The sequence below is a fragment of the Myotis davidii genome, unplaced genomic scaffold (genome assembly GCF_000327345.1).
Source record: "Myotis davidii unplaced genomic scaffold, ASM32734v1 scaffold68, whole genome shotgun sequence".
Taxonomy (NCBI): domain Eukaryota; kingdom Metazoa; phylum Chordata; class Mammalia; order Chiroptera; family Vespertilionidae; genus Myotis; species Myotis davidii.
The window spans coordinates 7,608,634-7,630,842 of NW_006300376.1; the positions used below are offsets into that span (position 1 = coordinate 7,608,634).

The 22,209-nt window shown below is 35.2% G+C and overlaps 1 protein-coding gene across 4 annotated transcripts in view; it reads left to right on the forward strand.

Annotated features, from left to right (window-relative positions):
- USP45 (ubiquitin specific peptidase 45) overlaps positions 1-22,034 on the forward strand; it is a 57,219-nt gene extending 35,185 nt beyond the window's left edge. For 2 of the 4 annotated variants that reach the window (XM_006777230.2, XM_006777232.2), the window contains exons 9-18: positions 2,043-2,130; positions 5,166-5,247; positions 7,707-7,798; positions 8,991-9,047; positions 9,362-9,505; positions 10,210-10,876; positions 13,767-13,867; positions 17,570-17,656; positions 20,725-20,878; positions 21,481-22,034. In XM_006777230.2, coding sequence (XP_006777293.1) covers positions 2,043-2,130; positions 5,166-5,247; positions 7,707-7,798; positions 8,991-9,047; positions 9,362-9,505; positions 10,210-10,876; positions 13,767-13,867; positions 17,570-17,656; positions 20,725-20,878; positions 21,481-21,611 — 1,603 coding nt within the window. In that variant the 3' untranslated portion in view covers positions 21,612-22,034. Of the gene's footprint in view, positions 1-2,042; positions 2,131-5,165; positions 5,248-7,706; positions 7,799-8,990; positions 9,048-9,361; positions 9,506-10,209; positions 10,880-13,766; positions 13,868-17,569; positions 17,657-20,724; positions 20,879-21,480 lie in introns of all 4 variants that reach the window. The other 2 variants (XM_006777231.2, XM_006777233.2) reach the window with 2 other exon arrangements.
- The last annotated feature ends 175 nt before the right edge of the window (positions 22,035-22,209 follow it).

Here is a 22,209-nt window from a genome sequence, read left to right on the forward strand (position 1 = left end):
TGGATGACCACCAGGGGGCAGACGCTCAATGCAGGAGCTGCCCCCTGGTGGTCAGTGCGCTCCCACAGTGGAAGTGCTGCTCAGCTGGTAAATGGACACCAGACGCCGAGGCTCTCCCGGACATTCCCCCTGCACATCCCAGCGGCTGCTGCCACCGTGGGGCTGGGTTGAGTGGGAGCAGCGTGGTGCCCAGCTGGGGCTCCTCCCTGGCTGCCTGCTGCTTCACGCACTACTTCATGCTGTGCAGGATCAATGCGGACAGTGGGCCGGAGCCCGATGAGGGGGCTGGAGCCCGATGAGTTGGTGGGTAAGGCCAGGCTGTGGTGACGGGAAGGTTCACTGATCCCCACAGGCCAGGCCGAGGGACCCCACCAGTGCATGAAGGCCTCCAGTTTATTTATATACACACACACACACACACACGCACACTCCCCCCGCCCCCCCCCACACACACAATATTTGAGTGCGTGGAAATAAACACATACCATAAAGGTCGTAACTTTACTTTAATGTATGTACTTATTCCTACATCTAGAAAATTGAGAGCTTACTCTGTTGTCAGTACTCGCTAGAATTCAGGTACACAACGTGTCATGTGTTTAAAACGGGCCTTGTCATAGAGCCATAAACTAGTTTAGTCCACAATGAACTAAAATATGTAGAAACCAAATTCTTTAAACATGAACTTGCTTTTTTTTATATCTACAATCCTTAAAGTTTCATTTTAATTTAAGCTCGTTATTTGTGTCATGGTAATGTGTTTTATTATATTTTGTCTCATAGTAGTGTACCAATGTTAATTTGTTTCTAAAAAATGTATTGTGTAAAGAATACAACACAAACTCTACCCTCTTAAAATGTTTTTGTGTAGCCCTAGCTGGTTTGGCTCAGTGGATAGAGCGTCAGCCTGTGGATTCAAAGGTCCTGGGTTCGATTCCGGTCAAGGGCACATGCCTGGGTTGCAGCTCCATCCCCAGTAAGGGGTATGCAGGAGGCAGCTGATCAATGATTCTCTCTTATCATTGATGTTTCTATCTCTCTCTCCCTCTCCCTTCCTCTCTGAAATTAATAAAAATATATTTTAAAAAAATAAAATGTTTTTGTGTATAATATATTGTTGACTATAGGTACAATGTTGTACAGCAGATCTCTGGGGCTTATTCATCTTGCTCGACTGAAACCTTATGCCTATTTATTAGCAACTCCACCTTTGCAACTCACTCCAGCCCCTCACAACTATCATTCATTCCATCCTTTGATTCTATGCATTTGAGTATTTTAGGTTCTTCATATAAATGAAGTCATGCAGTATCTGTCTTTCTGTGACTGGCTTATTTCACTTAGTATAATGTGCCATCATATCAAATGTAGTCTAAAATATAGAGGGTGTATTGTATGTTTCATTTGCTAGGCAAATGCTGTTTTTTTTAAAGCCTGAGGAACAAAAAGATTTCTGAAAAGCCTCAGAAACATAGGTGCCCGATAAAATTAAGAAATTTTTAGGATATATGTACTTTAGAAATTTGTTTTAGACTCTATCCAAAATAACTGTTTTGTATCATTTTTCTAATTTTATAAAGATTTATAAATTGTTAAATTATTAAAGTAATAGATGCTCATAGATAAAAATTCAAATTATTAGTATGTTTTTTATTTTAAAAGTCATGCACATACCGACATAAAAATTGCAACTTGCTTGTTTTGCTTACTGTGTTTTGTATATCTCTCTATATAGTACATGTGGATATAACTAATTTGATTTTACATATTTGTATACAGGGTGGGGAAAAGTAGGTTTATAGTTGTGAGTATGTGAAACACATATGTGGTTGGCATGTAGTAGTTGCCAATAAATGATAGCCATATTGTTCTCAGTACACTTAAGGTCTCTTCCTAATTGGAACAGTAATCACATTTTGACTTAGTACAAAAAGAAGTAAATTGAATCTTTAGCTATATGTTATTATAAAGTGATTTAAATATTAATAATATATTGTTGATGAAATGATCTTTTTTTCTCTCCTGCTGTTTTTAAATCAAAGGGCCCCTCGATTTAAAGATTTTCAGCAACAGGACAGTCAGGAGCTCCTGCATTATCTGTTGGATTCAGTGAGGACTGAAGAAACAAAGGTCAGGTTTCTTTATGTTTATCACATATACTCTTTAAGAAGAGGGTTCAAAGCTGAAGGATTTCATTTCTACCATAATTTTTATGTGCGGTTAGGAAGTTAACTTGATTTTTTTTCTCACTATTCTATTTCTTCTCTCTCTTTTTTTTTTTTATCTCTTCTACAAGATTATTTTCTTTTACTCTGTCACAACCCCTATTCTTTATTAGTTAATGTTCTTTGGCTATAATTAACAGAAATCAACTAAAACTAGCTTAAATAAAGAAAAGGGATCTAAGAATCCAGGTGAAGGGGGATATAGCTGGAAATGTTTACTACATGATGGTTATGAATCATTGTAAATGGAATTAAAATTTATGTCTTTACATTGTTTTTCTCTGTTGTTATCACAAATAAAACAACAAAATCTATCCCTATCATTTATTCTATTTCCCTTCTATTACCTGACTAGAGGCCCAGTGCATGAAATTTGTGCCTGGGTGCATTCCCTGGGCCTGGCCAGTGATCAAAGTGCAAGCATCTGGTGTGGAAGGGCAAGTCCCACCGGACCTCTGAGCCCTGGGCAGCACCTGGGCCTCCGCTCGCACCCGCCTTGGCCTGGCGCCGCCCACTCACCTGCTCCACCATCCCACCGCGGTCCCACTCCCATGGTGGTCAGCGCACATCATAGCGAGTGGTTTAACTCCCGGTTGAACAACCGCCCAAGGGGACAATTTGCATATTAGGCTTTTACTATATAGGATGGCATTCTTTGTTTCAAATTAAATTACTGTTCTGTCATAATGGTATTGGGATTCATAGTATCTTAAAAACTCAGGCAGTGTAGCAAGAAGCATTGGTTTTTGAAAGCTCTTATCTTTCTTCCTCTCTGTGAGGGTTTTAGATGGCGTGGCAAAATTAAAATGTCAAGTGTGTGGATCTGCTCAGTCCTGTGAGCAAGGCCAGTCTGTTACAGTGGTACCCAGGCAGGAGCTGCATTGTCTGGCCTGGGAACCCACAGCTGTTAGTTGTGTTGCTGTTGTCGTTTGCCACTGCCATGTGTTTTTGATTGAAGAAAGGCTACACCATTAGGTCTGCCACCAGAATCTTTTAGTAATGATCACAAACTACTGATCTCCTTTCATATCGTTTCATCAAAGTCTTTTACAACTATAAACTTCAGGACTATAATATGCTTTTATTGAATGGAGCACTAAAAGGATCATTTGTGCAAAAAATTGTAAGTTTTTTATGTGCAAATAAAATCAGATTTACTATAAGAACTTTTATAAGCAGTCTTTTCAACTTACAAATATATATGCTTCACTTTTTCCCTTTTAATTTGAGCTATCATTAAAGAAATGTTACATTTTTATTATCTTCTCAAAGATCTATCACTTTAATACATTATTGGATAGGATTTTTTAAAGGCACAATACTTCAGCTAACTTAACTGAGTTTTTTTGCATTTTTATTTTTAAAAGAAGTTTAAGATTTGAACTTGGGTAGTGCTAGTTGATTAATGTGCTGCAGTTGTTAGTAGCTCCCTGATCTAAGTTTTTTTTAACCTAAATAGTTCAAAACATGACTCTTAACAATGAGAGGCTGTAGATGGACCTAAACTCATTTATTTTATTTAACTTGATGAATTACCTATTAATTAACTCTTTAACAGTATAGAGCAGAGAATATACATTTATGGCTATAATACAATAAAAATAAAACAAGTCTAATAGTTTAAAAAGTTAATTTAATCAACTTAATTTTTTATACTTTTTTATATTTTATTTTATTTTTTAAAATAATTTTTATTTCTTGAAATATTACAAAGACTTTTTTATATTTTAAAGAGTAATATCATAGCTTACATTTTAAAATATAGTAAAAGCTCATTAAATCATTGAAATTCATATCTAAATTAATAAAATGTTCAAATTGGAAAACAAATATACAGACTTCTAATTGAGTTAGAGGTCTATTTCTAGTAACTAGAGAGCCTTTTTACAGTTATATTAAATAGTTAAAGGTGAACATTAGTATTTATTGGAATCTTTCATTTATATGCATTAAATATTTCTCCTGCATGGAATTCACACCATTCTAATTTGTTTATTTTAGTTAAATTATTTTTTTCATCGGTAAGTCAACTTTAGCTTAGACAGGAAGTCCAGATCAAATAGTAGTTTCACATATGAAAACCTGTGATTAAGACATTACTTAAAAAAATATTTTGAAGAATAATGAACAAACATTCTTTTCACCTCATTGTTAAAATGTGAATTAGAGAAGATTAAATTTATCCATTAATTAGGGGCATAATTAGTGTAAAAGATGATTCATTAGCTTATACATTTTTATTTTTAGAATATATAGTTTTAATTTATTCTAAAAGTTTCCTGTGAGGTTGGATCTTTCCTAAAACATACGGAAGAGATGTGAAAACATAAACTTTGAGGACATTAATTGATATTCTGGACTTGAGTCATACATTTATATAAGTAAAATAATCTGTGTGGAAGCCAATGTGACCAGTTTAAGAGCTCCTTATATAATACGGTTTTCTTCATAGAGAAGACATTTCATATGGTTTATTTGTGACATTTTGTCCTGATTAAGGAATACATCATTTTTAGGAACAGAGTGGGAGAGGGAGACAAATGGAGAGAAAAGGGGAGAGAAGGGAAAAGAGGGCCAAGTTACTCTAAACCTGTAAGAATAATGAGACTAGGCTGCTTGCTTTTTGTAGACGGAAGAAACACCTTCAAACCCAAGAGAGAGCCTAAACATAGGAACTTTGACTGTAATTCCATATTCTCTCCCAAATAAGAAAATCTTTTGTTCATGGAATTTTAGGGCTAGATTTAATTTTTAAAAATTCAGTCATTTTATTTTATAGATTAGGGACTGAGATCCAGTGTACCTTGCTGTTTGAAAGTTTTTCTCTTATTAAGATGAGGCTGGAGTTAACTGTTACTAAAGCAGATGATATTTAAAAGAACACAGAATACTGCTTTAAAATAACAGATTTTATAAATTCTTATTAACTTTGTTTTATAGAGAATACAAGCTAGCATTCTAAAAGCATTTAACAACCCAACAACTAAAACTGCTGATGATGAAACTAGGAAAAAAGTCAAAGGTATGTTGACCCACTGTTAAAATTTTATTCTACAGCAAAATATTTAAAGTTTCTTTACAGGGGACAAAGAACTGAGCATTATGTGAATGAATGTTGTAAAATAGTTGCCTTAAAATGAAGGTATACTTATTCTAGTTGCTGCAAGATAGTCTAGTCCAGTGGTTCTCAACCTTCCTAATGCTGCGACCCTTTAAGACAGTTCCTCATGTTGTGACCCCCAACCATAAAATTATTTTCATTGCTACTTCATAACTGTAATTTTGCTACTGTTATAAATTGTAATGTAAATATCTGATATGCAGGATGTATTTAGGTGACCCCTATGAAAGGGTCGTTTGACCCCCAAAGGGGTCGCGACCCACAGGTTGAGAACTGCTGGTCTAGTCAGTCATAGAAAGAAAATGTTAGAATTTATCCATGTGAATTAAAATAAAAGTAATATCACATATACAGATTGACACTATTGCTCTTAATAGGAGGCTGTAAGGGAGACTTGAAAGGTGGTTGAGGGTAGCATCCTTATTTGGAAGTTCACTTTTATCATATTGGACTATTTTGCAGTTGAGGTGTGTGCTTGGATGAGTGAACTCATGGATGTTTAACTTGACAATGCTTAAGTGCTGCAAAGATTCCTGCAAGGAAACATTTATTGATGAGAGTACTGACAGGTCAAGTGCACATGTCTATTTTACTCCTAGTGTTCTCTCTTCCTCAGCCAAAATGTGAGGCAAAAACAATGATTATCTAATCAAAGTGGTCACTTATAAGTATTTAAGTGTGGATTTATAGTCTATGTTATTAGTGATTTACCATGTCCTAAATGTGTATTCTGCCTTGAGATGTTAACTAATGGTAGTATAAAGTTATCATTTTTATTTATTTATTTTTTTTAAAAAATATATTTTATTGATTTTTTACAGGGAGGAAGGGAGAGAGATAGAGAGTCAGAAACATCGATGAGAGAGAAACATCGATCAGCTGCCTCCTGCACATCTCCCACTGGGGATGTGCCCACAACCAAGGTACATGCCCTTGACCGGAATCGAACCTGGGACCTTTCAGTCCGCAGGCTGACGCTCTATCCACTGTGCCAAACCGGTTTCGGCTGAAGTCATCATTTTTAGAAGACACTTAAAATATGATTTGTATTTTATTCATTCTCTTTTCTAACTTTTATTTTTTGTAGTAGTATATGTACACCCTATGTATCTATATAAACAAATATATGTTGTGTTTATATATGCCACATTTTATATGCAGTTTTAAAGGTTCAGGTTTTTTTAAATGTAGATTTTCAAGCATGCTCTTTTGTTTTGACATAGTGCCATCTAGAGCATGTTTAGAATAACTGCCCAGTTTTTCTTTCATCTCTTTCCAGTTTTGTAATCTTTTCTATTAACCCTTGTACAATTTTTCTTAATGAAACATCTTAGTGTACTATAATGTCTCAATTATAATTAATAAATGTTTATTTATATAGCCCAATGTGTCTGCTCTGTCACTCATTGCAGAAAATACAATGTTTTAGAAGACAGAGATCTAAAAAAGATAGAAATGAATAGATTTTTTAAATATATTTCTCCCCCAGTGTTTATTGTGGAAAATGTCAAACTTCTATTAAGTAGAGCGAGTAGTATATGAAGTTCCATGTATCCATGTACTCATTACCCCATTTCTTACATTCAATTCCTGGAGTATTATGTTTCATCTATTTTCTCCCAACCCCAGATTATTTTGAAGCAAATTATAGGCATAATTTCCCTTGATATATAAATACTAGAGGCCCGATGCACGGAATTTGTGCAAGAGTATAGGCCTTCCTTCCCCCCGGCTGTCGGCACCGGCTTGCCTCTGGTACCCGGGACCTGGGCTTCCCTCACAGCCCCAGTTTCATCTGGAAGGTCGTCCGGAAGGACGTCTGATCTAATTAGCATATTACACTTTTATTATTATAGATTTTTCAAACAAGTAATTCTGACAATTTTAATATAACTGAGCAGTTATGCGTGTAACCGAGTTATTTATTGTCATATTAATTTTTTTATACTATCCTGTGTTTACTTGTCTTTTATACTCTGTCATTTCCATAGTTGGATCCTGGTATCTGTAGCCCTAAAAGCATAATCTCCTTTCCCATCCCTCTACCTCTGGGTCAGGCACAGAGGCTTTAAAGGATTTAATGGGAGCAGTGGAGATGTAGTATGAGTTATAGTTACTGCTCCTATTATTTTACCTCTTACAAGCAGTTTGTTATTTCTGGAAATACTATCATTGCTAGTTACATTTTCTCTACAGAACTGTAAAAGAGAGAGACATTATAATGTCATATAGGAGAATATATTATTAAATGGGGCACTGGACATCTGCCTTAGATTTCTTTTGAATCAACAAAAAAAACTATGTTAATATTTAAGGTTGATGATTGACATTTTTTGCATTAAAAAGTATTATTTTTACAGCATATGGAAGCGAAGGTGTGAAAATGAACTTCATAGATCGGATCTTTATTGGTGAATTAACTAGCACCCTCATGTGTGAAGAATGTGCAAATGTAGGTACTTTGAAATTCACTTCAGCATGGACTAGATTACAATCCCAGAATTTTGATTATTTTCTTTCACATATAATCTTCAGCAGTCATTTACTTTTATTTGTGACAGATGACTACATATAATAGTTTTTGAAAATCTTCCTAAAATATATCCTTCACTCTTAGAAAGTAAACATAATATATAATTTTTTAAAATAAGTGTGTGATTTTATTTTTTCTCCCAAGAAACCTGTGAAGTTCTGTTAGGTCATTTTAATATGTTTGAATGTGTAAGCTACTTGTTTAGATGGAAATAAAATAAAGTTCTGTAAAGAGAATAACTATGTTTGTAACTATGTATGCATTGCCTAAAATGTAATTCCAATGGAAATAATTTAATGTAGTAACATAACCCAGGGTGATCTAGCACATTTGATTTAAAGTTTATTTTTTTATGACTTGTTGAAGTTTATTTTATTAAGCAGATTTGATTCATCTTTGAATTAGTGATACTTTTTATTTGGTGGAATGGAATGCCATCTGTCCTTTAACAATTTAAAGACATATAAATTTTTATAGGCTTTCGGTTGCTTGATAAGGAATACTTCTGAAAGCAGATAACTTGGAGTTTGATGGGTTTACACTTTTGTCAGATTTTCTTGTAAAAGAGAGAGTCTTTATGTACATTTTCCTGTTCCCGATTATGGAGTATTTTTCTATCTTCTCTAGTCTTATTCAATCAGAATTATATATTGTATCTCCTAATCTGTAGTATTGACATAAAAGTTGATTTCTCTCTCACAAGCTAGAGAGTATCTTTTAGAATTACCCTAAATAATCTACAAAACACAAACTTTCTGCCTTTTTCATATTTTATGTTATGGCACTAATTTCACCAAAAATATGTTTATATCTTTAGTTAATCATTATTATTAAACATTTTATTTAAAAGTTACTTTAAACATTATTGATATTATGATATTGACAACATAAAATTCAACAGGGTTGCATTTATTAAAGTTTTGGGATATCTTGTTTTGATAAACAGTCATGCTGCTCTACCCAATTAAATTGCTATTTGTTCCAGGAATGTTTTTTAACTTAAAATTTTAAGTTGCCTGGGAAGTCTGATTCCTCTAAGCCTTTACAAAACTACATTGTCTATATTAGAATTCTACCTGAAGTTCTCAATATGTGTTGTTGTTTTTTTAAGATCTCCACGGTGAAAGATCCTTTCATTGATATTTCACTTCCTATAATAGAAGAAAGGGTAAGGAGAAAAAAACCCTTAATTGTTTTGTGAAGGGAATTCATTTTATTTAGACATTTGTTGAATATGTTATCAGATCTGAGAATCATTATTTTTTATTTACAGTAGTTCAGTTTGTACAGTTAATATTGGGGTTTGTGTATGCATGCATAAAGTATGAGATCATTCTTATTCTCAAGGAATTTAAATCCTTATGCTTTATATTTTGAGAGTTAAAATTATATTTCAAGTGAGTTAGAAATTTTAAAAAGTAGATTACATCCAGAATTTATTTCCTAAAGAAGTTTTGTGTTATGTACATGTCATTTATATAGGTTTCAAAGCCTGTACTTTGGGGAAGAATCAATAAATATAGAAGTTTACAGGAGACACAGAATGGCCAATATAGTGGCCCTGTTACTATAGAAAATACTCACCAACCCAGAGCTACCAGGAAGCAGTCTCCATCTAAAGATAAGGTAAGACTATGTGTATTTGGGAGGCATCTTCTTTTTTAAACTTATTACTATAAAAAATTTCAAAAATATACAGAAGTAGAGAAAATAGTGTGATAAACTTCCATGTAAATAGCTGAACTTTATAGTTATCAGCTCATGGCTAATCAGCTTTTATCTATAGCTTATATTTTCCCCACCTCCACCAAGATTATTTTGTAATAAATCCCAAATATATCATATATTTCAGTATGTAGATCAAATAGATACTCCTTTAAAATACGTAACCACAGTACCATTATCATTACCTAAAATATTAATAACTTTGTAACAGCACCAATATCCAGTCATTATTTAAATTTCTGCAACTGTCTCATAAATACTTGTTTTTTGGTTTTACTTTTTAAAGTCTATTTGAATTCAAGATCTAAAATAGAGCTACGGAGTGCGGTTGATTGTCATGCCTCTTCAATCTCCGCGCTATTTGCACAAGCCCTCTTCTCCGCAAATAGGTTTCTGTTGTTGGTTTCTTGTGTAAAATTTATTTTTAAATTAGAACTATTTGTTAGTATATCTTCTATTGGTTATAGTTTATGTAGATTTAGGAAGGGTTTTAGGTGTACGAGAAATACTTAGAGTATTTATTTAATAATTGTGGGACATTTAATTACTGGTATTTTTAGTAAGGTCACAAGATTCTTTTCTCTAAAAACACTGTCAACTTACAGAATCAGCTAATTCATGGCAGAAAACGTGCAAGGAAATTTTCATCTGGAGAAGATAAAACTGTTGACATGTACCGGAAAAATGGAAACATGGAAGTGAATGGGGATTCTTCTGCATTTGCAAGCATCATGAATACTGAATCGAATATGGCTGAAAACCCTACCGATGGTAGTGAGAAGGAAGCCAGCCGTTGTGAAAGTGGTGTTGATGCTGACAGTGAGGCTTCAGAATCTGAAAGTGCTTCTAAGCAAACTCTGTTGCCAAGATCCCGTAGTGGATGCTATGTGCACACAAATGGACATCACCATCCATCAGCAAGAGAACTGCCCACCAAGAAGACTGATAGTGGTGTTGAAGGAGTGGCTGAAGCTATTTCTGAACTTCATTTAAGCAGCACTGTAACTGGAGATAGAGATTTTGATGGAGAAAATCAGCCACTAAGTCTTCCAAATAATTTATATTTTTCAGAGGAGAAGCATACGATGTCTCACAGTCCACAAAATGCTTTTCAGACCCTTTCTCAGAGCTATATAACTACTTCTAAAGAATGCTCAATTCAGTCTTGCCTCTACCAGTTTACATCTATGGAGTTATTAATGGGGAATAACAAACTTCTATGTGAGAATTGTACTGAAAAGAAACAGAAGTACCAAAGGGAAACCAGTTCTGTGGGTAAATATTTAGCTTTATTTTTTATTCACAGATTATCTGTTAGCCAGTGACTAGTTGGCATTAGATCCCAAAGAGAAGAACCTAAGAACCTGTCTCTATACTTGAGCTTCTTGAGGGCAGGGATTGTCTTTTTCGTATTTGTTTATTTGTAATTCAGCACAGCAGACACTGACTGGGTAGAATGAATGTTCAATAGATTTCTATTGAAATAAATTTAAGAACAGGAGTATCCATCTCTGCCCTGAAAATGCAAATCCACATAATCTTATTTCAGTGGACTAGCTACCTGAAATCTTTCCAGAAGAAATTTCCCTAAAACTTAAAATTTTATCATGAGATTAACAATGAACTTAACTTGCTTCCCAAATCTCATTAATCTAATATCTATCTATATATATAAAAGCCTAAGCGACTGTTCAACTGGTAGCTATGATGTGCACTGACCACCAGGGAGCAAACGCTCCTCCACACACAGGCATGGAAACATGGAACAGACTGATAAATCTCAGAGGAAAGGGGGGAGAGAGAGGGCAGGAAGAAATTAACCAAAGTTCTTATATGCATACTAGAGGTGCACAAATTCGTGCACCGGTGGGGTCCCTTGGCCTGGCCTGCAGGGATCGGGCCAAAACCAGTAGTCTGACATCCCCTGAGGGGTCCTGGATTGTGAGAGGGTGCAGGCCAGGCTGAGGGACCCCACCGGTGTACAAATCCATGCACCTGGCCTCTAGTGAAGTCATAATCTGTACCAGCGGTTCTCAACTTGTGGGTCATGACCCCTTTGGGGGTCGAAAGACCCTTTCACAGGGGTTGCCTAAGACCATCAGAAAACACATATAATTACATTTTTTTGATTAATCACTATGCTTTAATTATGTTCAATTTGTAACAATGAAATTGGGGGTCACCACAACATGAGGAACTGTATTAAAGGGTTGCGGCATTAGGAAGGTTGAGAACCACCCATCTATACTAACAAAAGGGTGATATGCTAATTAGAGCGGATAGACCAGACGTCTTCTGGACAAAGCCATGGTGGCGGGGGCCAAGGCACAGGTGGTTAGGAGCTATCAGGCCGGCAGGGGAGCAGTTAGGGGCATCAGGTCAGCAGGGGAGAGCAGTTAGGGGTGATCAGGCCGGCAGGCAGAGGGGTTAGGGGCGATCAGGCAGGCAGGCAGGTGAGTAGTTAGGAGCCAGCGGTCCCGGATTCCGAGAGGGATGTCCAACTGCTGGCAGTCGGACATCCCCCGAGGGGTCCTGAATTGGAGAGGGTGCCAACTGGGCTGAGAGCCCCCCCTTCTGTGCACGAGTTTTGTGCACCGAGCCTCTAGTAAGACATAAATTTGAAGGTTTTAAATAATTGTGTATTATAAAACTAGTAACATAATATCTATATTTAGTTGACTGGGAAAAAGGGGGACTTGTCAAGAAATTTTCAGTGTACCTCTAGCCTTGACTAAATGGAGAGAATACTCATTCCTGGTGACTAGTTTCATTCAAAATATAGATTTTATTTTTATTCAGGAATTGTGAGGCCAAAAAATCAGGATATGGTTGTCACTGAGGATACTTTGTTTCTTACAGTTCCTAAGAAGAGAGGGCATATGGGGAAGCACCAGGGTTGAGCAGGAGGCAGGGACAGCCACGGGTAAACTAGGGCAAGGGACTTTATTGTGGTTTCCAAGGGAAGGAGTGGGCAAGGTGTGATAAACAGGTTTAAGACTGACTAGTTTTGAATATTTTAGTGGGCTCTGGGTTATAGGGACTGTTGCTAGTTGTCTAGAACTTGGTCATGATATGATTAGGGCAAGTGGATTGCAGGCATAAAGGAGGTAGTTGGGTGTGCATTTTGGGTTGGTTGGTTTGCATATGAAAGGCACATTTAATATTCACTAACTAGCAATTAGCTCTGGGAGAGGCCCTCCTTCCAGTGTCAGCAAGGCCCCAGCTGTCAAAGCATCAGAACAAAGATGTGCGTAATACACTAGTAATTAAGAAAATATCTAAATAGGAGAAGGAAGAAATACCAGTTTATATTAACCCAAGTTAAATATGCAATTCGTCATATTCAAATCCTTCACAAGTCCTTTCTAACAACCTCTTATTGAAATGCCCCAGTGGTCGCCATGATACGACCTCTCCTTTCACCGCAATACATGCTGAGCCAATTTTATCATCTGCAGGTGTGTTTGTGGTGATCTTTGGTTGGAGGGCATTGTCCTAAGTCACTACTAGTTCATCTTCTTTCCAGCTTCTAAAATTGTGTCGCAAGTGTCACCTCACCTGTTCTTTGTTCATATAAGGGAGTGCCTTTTTAAAAAAATCTTTCATTTTAGTGTTTTTGGAAAGAGTAGAGGTACCCTGTAACCAGAAGTCTAATTTCTCTTTTATTTCCTTTTAAAAAATCTTGTTTACTGAATTTGCACATAGTATATAATTTGCATACAATAAAACTTATTCTTAAGTGTACTAGTACAGTTTAATGAGTTTTGCTAACGTATTCAGTCCTGTAACTACCTTCAAGCTATAAAACATTTTCGTTGCCCCAAAATGTTTTTTTGTGCTCCTTTGCAGTTAATCTCCTCTCCCATTCCCTAATCCCAGCACTCACTAATCTGATTCTTCTCCCTATAGTTTTGCCTTCTCCAGGCTATCATAAAAAATGGAATCATCTAATACATAGCCTTCTGTCTCTGGCCTCTTTGCCACTTAGCCTAATGCTTTGAGATTCATCCATATAGCTACACATATTAATAGTTAATTCTGTTTTTTTTTCACTATTTAAAAAAATGTGATATGATGCTTCTATATAAATGTTGACTATGTTATGTGGTAGATTCCATTAGTATGAAATGGAATCTTGCAAATAAATTTATTATATTTTATACAGAAAAGAAAGCAGAAGGAATTTATACTAATGCCAGGAAGCAGTTGCTTATTTCTGCTGTTCCAGTTATCCTAATACTCCACCTTAAAAGATTCCATCAGGTAAAAGTTCCTTTTGTAGCACTAGAGTAATTTCCATCAGGTGTTTTATAGAGCCCTAAGTCTTGTAAAATACTGTCAAGGATTAGGCACTAATTTCCTGAATTTAAAAATTTGTCATATGGGATTTACTGCTTTTTCAGCCATAATAGTTTACCAGACTTTTCTAATTAAAATTGTTTAATTCACAATGTTTGAAGATTTAGGTGGTAGGAACCCAAATGGCATGTGTGTGTTTGTGTGTGTCAATGGAAAATAAGAATTTTTAAGAACCCTTGGCGGGGGGGGAAGAACACTTAGAAGTAAAGAAATAGCCAAGTGCACACACCTTTCTGAGTTCTCTTGATCCCAGTGAGAGGGCTGTGAGGTCTGGCCATGGCTGACTAGGCCCGAGTACAAAAGGGCTTGTCCAAGGCAGTCTCCATCACTATAGGACTCTACAGTGAGAGGGAACCTAAATATTTTTAATGTAGCAGATTTTTCTCCTTTTTTGGTGTATTTTTTTAAAATACGTTTTTATTTATTTTAGACAAAGAGGAAGGGAGAGGGAGAGAGAGAAACCTCCATGAGAGAGAAACATCGATCTGCTGCCTCCTACACGCCCCCCTACTGGGAATCAAGCCCACAACTCAGGCATGTGCCCTGACCTGGAATGGAACCAGTGACCTCTTGGTGCATGGGATTATGCTCAATCCACTGAGCCACACCGGCCAGTCTGTGTGTGTATTTTTAATTCAATGCCTTGACTCATTTTTATTTTTTTTGCATTTGATAAAATGTTTTTAACATTTCTCTGGAAGAATGAATAAATGAAAATACTAAAACATTTTTGCAAAAGTTAGAAGGGGTTTTTAAAATAAAACTATAAGTAAAACAGTATGGTCAGAATTGTCAAATAAAACATGAGTATAATTTAAAATTCTTTTGTTATGATAATAAAGTAACAGTTGGGAAGGGAGCTGTATTATTCAGTAAAGGACTTAGGAAAGAAAATAGCTGTTGAAGGAAATAAAAGTTTATAGCTACCCTCTATACCATATATCAATACTATTTTCAGATTATTTTTTTTAATTGTATGAAACAAGTTATCAAAAGACTAAAAGAAAACTTAAGTATAAACCTGATCTCTGATTGGGAAGATTTTCTAAATATAAAACCCAGGAAAGAAATCTCGAGGGAAAAGATTGGAAGCTTTGATCATATACCAGTATATCTACAACATTTCAGGTGGGCCACAGATAGGCAGGAAGAGATTTTCCTCTACACTTTCATCCTATCCAAAGAAAGATTAGGTTAAGTTCTTGATTTTCTGTAGCCAGGATTCTAGAAACTTAACAGAAATGAAATGGCCATGGAGACCAGATGTATCATGTCTCCCTACATCAGAATGCCTAATGAAGATGTGTGTCTGTAGTGACCCTGTGTGAGCAAGAGAGGGTCATGCCAGATCTGAGAAGCTAATTGCATGATGTGCCAGTTGTTTTATATATGGTCATTTTATCCCTATGTAGGAACAACTTACAGAAAGCATTCATGCCCTTAAAGGGAAATATTTACAGACATCTCAGTCCCTTCTTGCTCTCAGGCTAAATGTAATGTTAGCAAAGCCACATTCTTGTTCCCAGGACTGGGAATTTTAGGGAGCAGACTCTGTCTCTGTTTCTAGTATTTTATTGTCTCTGAAAGCCTATTTCTCTGTAGTAACTTCAGAGCTGTATATGAAACCTCCACAACACTGAAAGGCCAGTCTCAAACAGGACAGAGATCTTTGTCATAAATATGGCAAATGATTAGCATTGTAAATATATAAATAACTCTGAAAAATCAATCGTAAAAATATCAAGACCCTAATAGAAAAATGGTAAAGAACACGAATTGACAATTCATAGAAAAAGTAAAGATTCCAAGAAAATATGAAGAAAAAGGTCCATCCTTTCCGGCAAAACAAATGCAAAATAAAATGACAGCAGGATTCTTTTTTTAATCTGTTCAAATTGGCCCAGATATGGTCGTGTTAAGGATGCAGTGAGATATAGGCATTTTCTTGTTTCAACAGTAGGGGTGTAAGTTGGACACACCTAGAAAGTAATTTAATAATATAGTTCAAGGATATTAAGGAATGTTTTGAATAAAACATTTTGAACAAAAGTATTACTTTTGACTAAGTAATTCCATTTCTAAGAACCTATTCCAAGGAAATAGAGATATACACAAAAATTTGTATCTTGGTCATTATAGATCATGTCAGCTGTGAGGCCTGGCACAATTATCCAGTATGCAGGATATCATATTTATATTTTAATGACATGGGGAAAATACTTATGATATTCAGTTAAAAGAAAAATTTTAAAAAGGCAGGGGGCTGCATATGCCCAAATATAAGGCAAGGTATTTTCCAAAATTCATCCCCTAGAAAAAAAGATTCAAGATAGTTACTAGATTTATTGGGGTAGATACTATATAAATATTCCAATAACTATGTATACCTGAAACTAATATAATATTGTATGTCCACTGTAAGTTAAAAAAAAGTTTAAAGAAGGAAAAGAGATTCATCTTATATTAAAGCTCTTTATAGAGTCTTTCCTATTATGGGGTAGCTTCTCAACAGCAACATGCTATGTGGGGAGGACACATTAGCCTGAAAGGGTCTCAGGCAGTGCTGGTATTGGATGCTTATGGAGGTCATCTGATGAGAAAAAACAAGGCAAAAAAATTGAAAACAGATTAAATAATTACTCCAGGGGCATGACCTCATGATTTCACATCAGATACCAGGTTAAGTCTTCTAAACATCACTTGAAGATACAAATCAGTAAGTGGGTATATTTTGGTCAAAAAATAAGCTTTTTTCCCTTTAAAATGATGTCCTTGGAGTAAGTCATGAAAGCCTTGCATGAAAGGTTGCATCGGTTAGTTTTTGTCTACTCATATAATTCAGATTTATGCATTTTCTGATTCCAATAGTTTCTATTTATGGGTTTCCTATCCAATACCTTTCACAGTCTATCAGCTAGTTTTTAATTATCATTAAATAATGCAAAGTGTACATTTTTTCAAGTACTGCCTTTAGCAATTAAAAATAGAGAAAGGAGTAGAGCTTATTTGACAACAGGAAGGTTCATTTTGATTTAGATAATATATAACATTTTCTTTTATTGATAAAATGATTTAAGTATTCAAATTCAGGCTTTTTGTTTTAATGAATGGATATCACTGAATTTTAAAACGGAAAAGGATCTATTCTAAACCATTTATACCCATTTTCTGCCTTGATGTAGATGAGGTAACCTAGAGTCAAATTCGGTGTTCAGTCAGGGCTAGGACACCAGGCCCCTGACTCTTCAGTTGAATATCTTTTCATGATAGCTTATGAAATAGCTTAGCTTTATCACATTGAATTTATTTTTTCCTAGTGTTGAAAAGCCACAATTTATTTTTCGCTAAGTGTTGAAAAGCCACAATGAAAGTAATTATTCCCATATTGTTTATAGTAAAAATGCGCATAAAAATATATATTTGCAATAACAGTTCATGAAACCTAATTAAAAAATAAAAATGTAGTCATATATCAATTTTGGACTATTCATTAATTATGTTTTTATAGCTATGAAAAAACTTCTAGGATTCCTCTTTTAGTTTTAATTAACAAACAGTAATTTAGATTGAGTTTGTCACATTAAATTTTTTTTTTTGTCTTTTTAGGCTGGATCAAGTCTTCGCAAAGTAAACAGACATGTAGATTTTCCACTTATACTTGATTTAGCACCATTCTGTTCTGCTACTTGTAAGGTATAGTATATTATTAAAATATTTAATTGACTTGCAAATAATATGCTTAAAGTATTCTGTGATTGTTTGTTGTGCCATACTTTTCTTTCTTTTTTTAAAAAACTAAGCTCCTGCCGAAACCGGTTTGGCTCAGTGGATAGAGCGTCGGCCTGCGGACTGAAGGGTCCCAGGTTCGATACTGGTCAGGGGCATGTACCTGGGTTGCGGGCACATCCCCAGTGGGAGATGTGCAGGAGGCAGCTGATCGATGTCTCTCTCTCATTGATGTTTCTGACTCTCTCTCTCTCTCTTCCTCTCTGTAAAAAATCAATAAAATATATATTAAAAAAAAAACAAAAAAAACTAAGCTCCTGTTCATGATTACTGGTTAGTAGTATAGGCTTTGTGGTATATAAGAGAACACTTATTGAACTTAATATTTTTCATATATTGATCAATCAAAACAAAAAATATATATTTTTGACAACAGGATTTTATGATTAGGTAAATCAACAAACACACAAAATACTTAAATGCAATTTTTCAGTGAATCCAGTTCATCTGTGGAATGTTAGCACTATCTGTCAGTTATTAACACTCAGAATTTGATAATGCCGTAAAAAAATGAGACTTAACAACCTCTGTATCGAATTTATAAGAACATATTTTTGAAAGTACCTATTATGGAGAATTTCCAACATAGACAGAAATAGACAAGACAGTACAATGAACCTCTCGCACCCATCACTTCGCCTTAAAACCTCAGATATATGGCCAGTCCTGCCCCATCCACAAACTCATCTAACACCCCTATATTATTTTGAAGCATCATTTCATTCATAAATATTTCACTATGTATTTCTAAAAGATAAGAATCACTCCTCCTTTTTAACATAACCACAATACCACTTTCACACTAAACCAAATAAATAATTTCTTCATATCATCTAGAGCAGCCATGGGCAAACTACGGCCCGTGGGCCGGATCCGGCCCGTTTTAAATGAATAAAACTAAAAAAAAAAAGTCCGTACCCTTTTATGTAATGATGTTTACTTTGAATTTATATTCGTTCACACAAACACTCCATCCATGCTTTTGTTCCGGCCCTCCGGTCCAGTTTAAGAACCCATTGTGGCCCTCGAGTCAAAAAGTTTGCCCACCCCTGATCTAGAGTCTATATTTCTAATTATATCATAAATGAAAAATCTTAAATGAATTCATATCCAACTAAGGACTACACATTATAATTGGATAATGTCTTTTAGTCTCTTTTAATATACAGTTCCTTTCTCCCATCTCTCTCCCCTTCTCTTCCCTCTTCATAATTTATTTGTTGAAGAAAGTAGACCATCTTTCATGTAGATTCCCATAATTCAGATTTAATGATTATTCCTCTGATTTCAGAGAGGAAGGGAGAGGGTGAGAGAGATAGGAACATCAATGATGAGAAAGAATCATTGATTGGCTGCCTCTTGCATGCCCCCCTACTGGGGATCAAGCCTGCAACCCAGGCATGTGCCCTTGACTGGGATCGAACCAGGGACCCTCTAATCCACAGGCTGATGCTCTATCCACTGAGCCAGACTGGCTAGGGCTATCCTCTTTATTTACTACAAGTAGGCAGTTGGATAGTTGGATCTGGAGAAGCTTGAACAGATTCAGGTTTGATATTCCTTATTTATTTTTTAATTTTTTCTGGCAAGTGTATTTCATGGGGAGTGTTTAGTCAGGTGGCACAGAATGACAGTTGTCTTTTTGTGATAATGGCCAATGATGCTCAATGTTAGATTCATGAGTTCATTAAGAATTACAGCATGGTGATATTCTAATTTTCTCATTCCTTCTTCATTTGTTAACTAGATAACCTCCATATAAAGAGGTATTCCTTTCATCTATTTAGTCATCTTATGGTATAGTTCTTATAGAAAAGACAGGGTAAATGTTCAATTCTTTTCCTGTCTCCCTTTTAAACTAGTTCTCAGAATAATGAATTCACTAGCATTCTCAAACTGTGATCAATTAATTTATCATAATGAGTTCATGGTTTTAAACATATCAGATAAGTTTTAATTTACTACACTTTTCTTTTATTCATGCTCTAATATATTTGTCTAATGTGGCTAATTGTTGGCTACTGAAAGCCACTTCAAATTGGCTTCTGGGGTTTTTTTTACCGACCCTAGTGGTTCCTCTCTGAATGACTATGCCACCAACTGGATATATTCTTCACTGCTTAATTTTTTTATTTTGATTTTTAGGGACTGTTTTTAAATTCAAAATTCTCAAATTTTGTTTAATAATTACATAAAATATTTACACAGTTCCGAAGTCAAATGTATCAAATGTACAAAGCAAAGTAAATTTAAACAAGTATAGCTTTTCTCCATCTGTCCCATCTGTTTCTTCCCTCCCTTTCTAGATAACCATTGTTAAAAATTATAGTTTATTCTTCTACTAGTTTTTTTAAAAAATGTAAGTAGATAGGTATGTATATATGGATTTCTCCTCTTAAGTAATCATAACTTATGTAACCTTTTTTCTACCTATTCTTACCATTATATTCTGGAGATTATATCAGAGCAGTATTTAGAGATAGTCTGGTATTCCACTTTTTAAGCAGCATAACACTCTTGTATGGCTGCATCATAGTTTATTCAACCAGTCCCCAGTTAATGGACACTTGGGCCTATTCCAATTTTTTGATAATACAAATAATTATGCAGTTAGTCATGTGGTGCATATCTTTTTACATTTTGCTTATGTACCTGTGAGAGAGAATCCTAGAAAAAGGATTGATAAATCCAAGAGTATCTCATATGTAATTTAGCTTGATAACATTAAGTATTCCAGCATAGGGGCTGGACCCCTTTGCATTCCCACCTACAGTGTGTGTGAGTACTCTTCCCCACAGCCCATCCAGCAGAGGATCTTGTGAAGCATTTGCATTTTGTCAGTCTAATATGTGCAGAAAAGCATCTCAGTGTATTTTTAATATGTTATTCTCTTATGTTAAGCAGGATGTACATTTGACTTAATTTTCCTTACAATAGCATTTCACTAAACATTACTAACTTATTTTTGTCTGAAGAATGTAAGTGCGGGAGAGAAAGTTCTCTATGGCCTGTACGGCATAGTGGAACATAGCGGCTCAATGCGAGGAGGCCACTACACTGCGTATGTGAAAGTGAGAACCCCCTCCAGGAAGTTATTGGAACAGATCACTGGAAAGAAAAGTGTACCTGGTATGTGATCCTAAGTTTATTTTATTCTTAAAAACAAATGACTTTATTCTTCCTTTTCTAGAAGAGGCAAGTTATTTCATGGATGACTTATGTGGATTCACTTTATTAATGTTGCGTGAGAAATACATTTAAGAGTACTAGGTAATCTTAAAGAATCTTAAATATCCTAAGACTGTGCCCTTCTAGGTGCTGTAAAGTGGCACAGTTTTTCAAGGTGTCAAGTCATGTACTGCAGTGCGGTGGCATTTTATTTAATAATAACAAAATTTCTGAAGACACCAGGTCTCAGAATATAGTTGGACTTGATATTTTGCTAACTTTGCTTATGGATCCGCAAACTAACTTTGTTTTTTGTTTTTTCTCTTTTAGTGAAAAATGATTTTCCTGAAACAATAAATATTTACAAGGCTATCTAATATTTCACTACATTTTTCAAGTAAAATGACACTATTAGTAATGCTTTAAAGAGTTAGTTCATTTAGGAGAAACAGACTTATGCAATAACATCTAGCACTAAATAAATCTAGTTTGTGATGTTGCTTATAATGTAAAGAAAAAACACACACTTATTGTAAAAATTATACTTCTTTTTGTTTTGTTAGGTTTGAAAGACCCGGATAGTGAATCGCCAGGCCAGTGGGTCCATGTCAGTGACACTTATGTGCAGGAGGTTCCAGAATCAAGAGCACTTAGTGCACAAGCATACCTTCTTTTTTATGAAAGAATATTTTAATTAGTTGTTAATTATTAAGGTTAATGATTATTTAGATCACTTTTATTTAAATGCTGCAATGATAGCTATAATATGCAATGTGCCTTTGTAGTCTATTCTCTTCTGTAGGAATAGCATGTCCCTCAAATGCTCCTGAACATTTTTACCATTTGGGTGAATCCTTTTAAAGTAACTTAAATTTAGTCAGTGCTTTCAAATTTATATTTTTTAAATAAACGTAAACACATGTTTTAAAATGTTTGTCCTGGAACAAAACTAGAATTTACAGTAGTAGAGGAAACTCCTTTATGATGTGGCTTATTATTACAAGCATTCAGAAATGATGCTGGCTAAATCAGATCCTTCCCTAAAACTCATCCAGCCCTGGCCGGGTGCTCAGTGCGCTGGAGCATCATCCCATACACCACAAGACTGAGAGTTCGATTCCTGGTCAAGCACATACCTAGATTGTGGGTTCGATCCCTGTTTGGGGTGCGTACCAGAGGCAGCTGATCAATGTTTATTTCTCTTTCTCTCCCTTTCTCAAATCAATAAAAAACTCATTAATAACAAAACGAAACAGTGTTAGCCAAATGTGAGTCACATACCACCTTTCTGA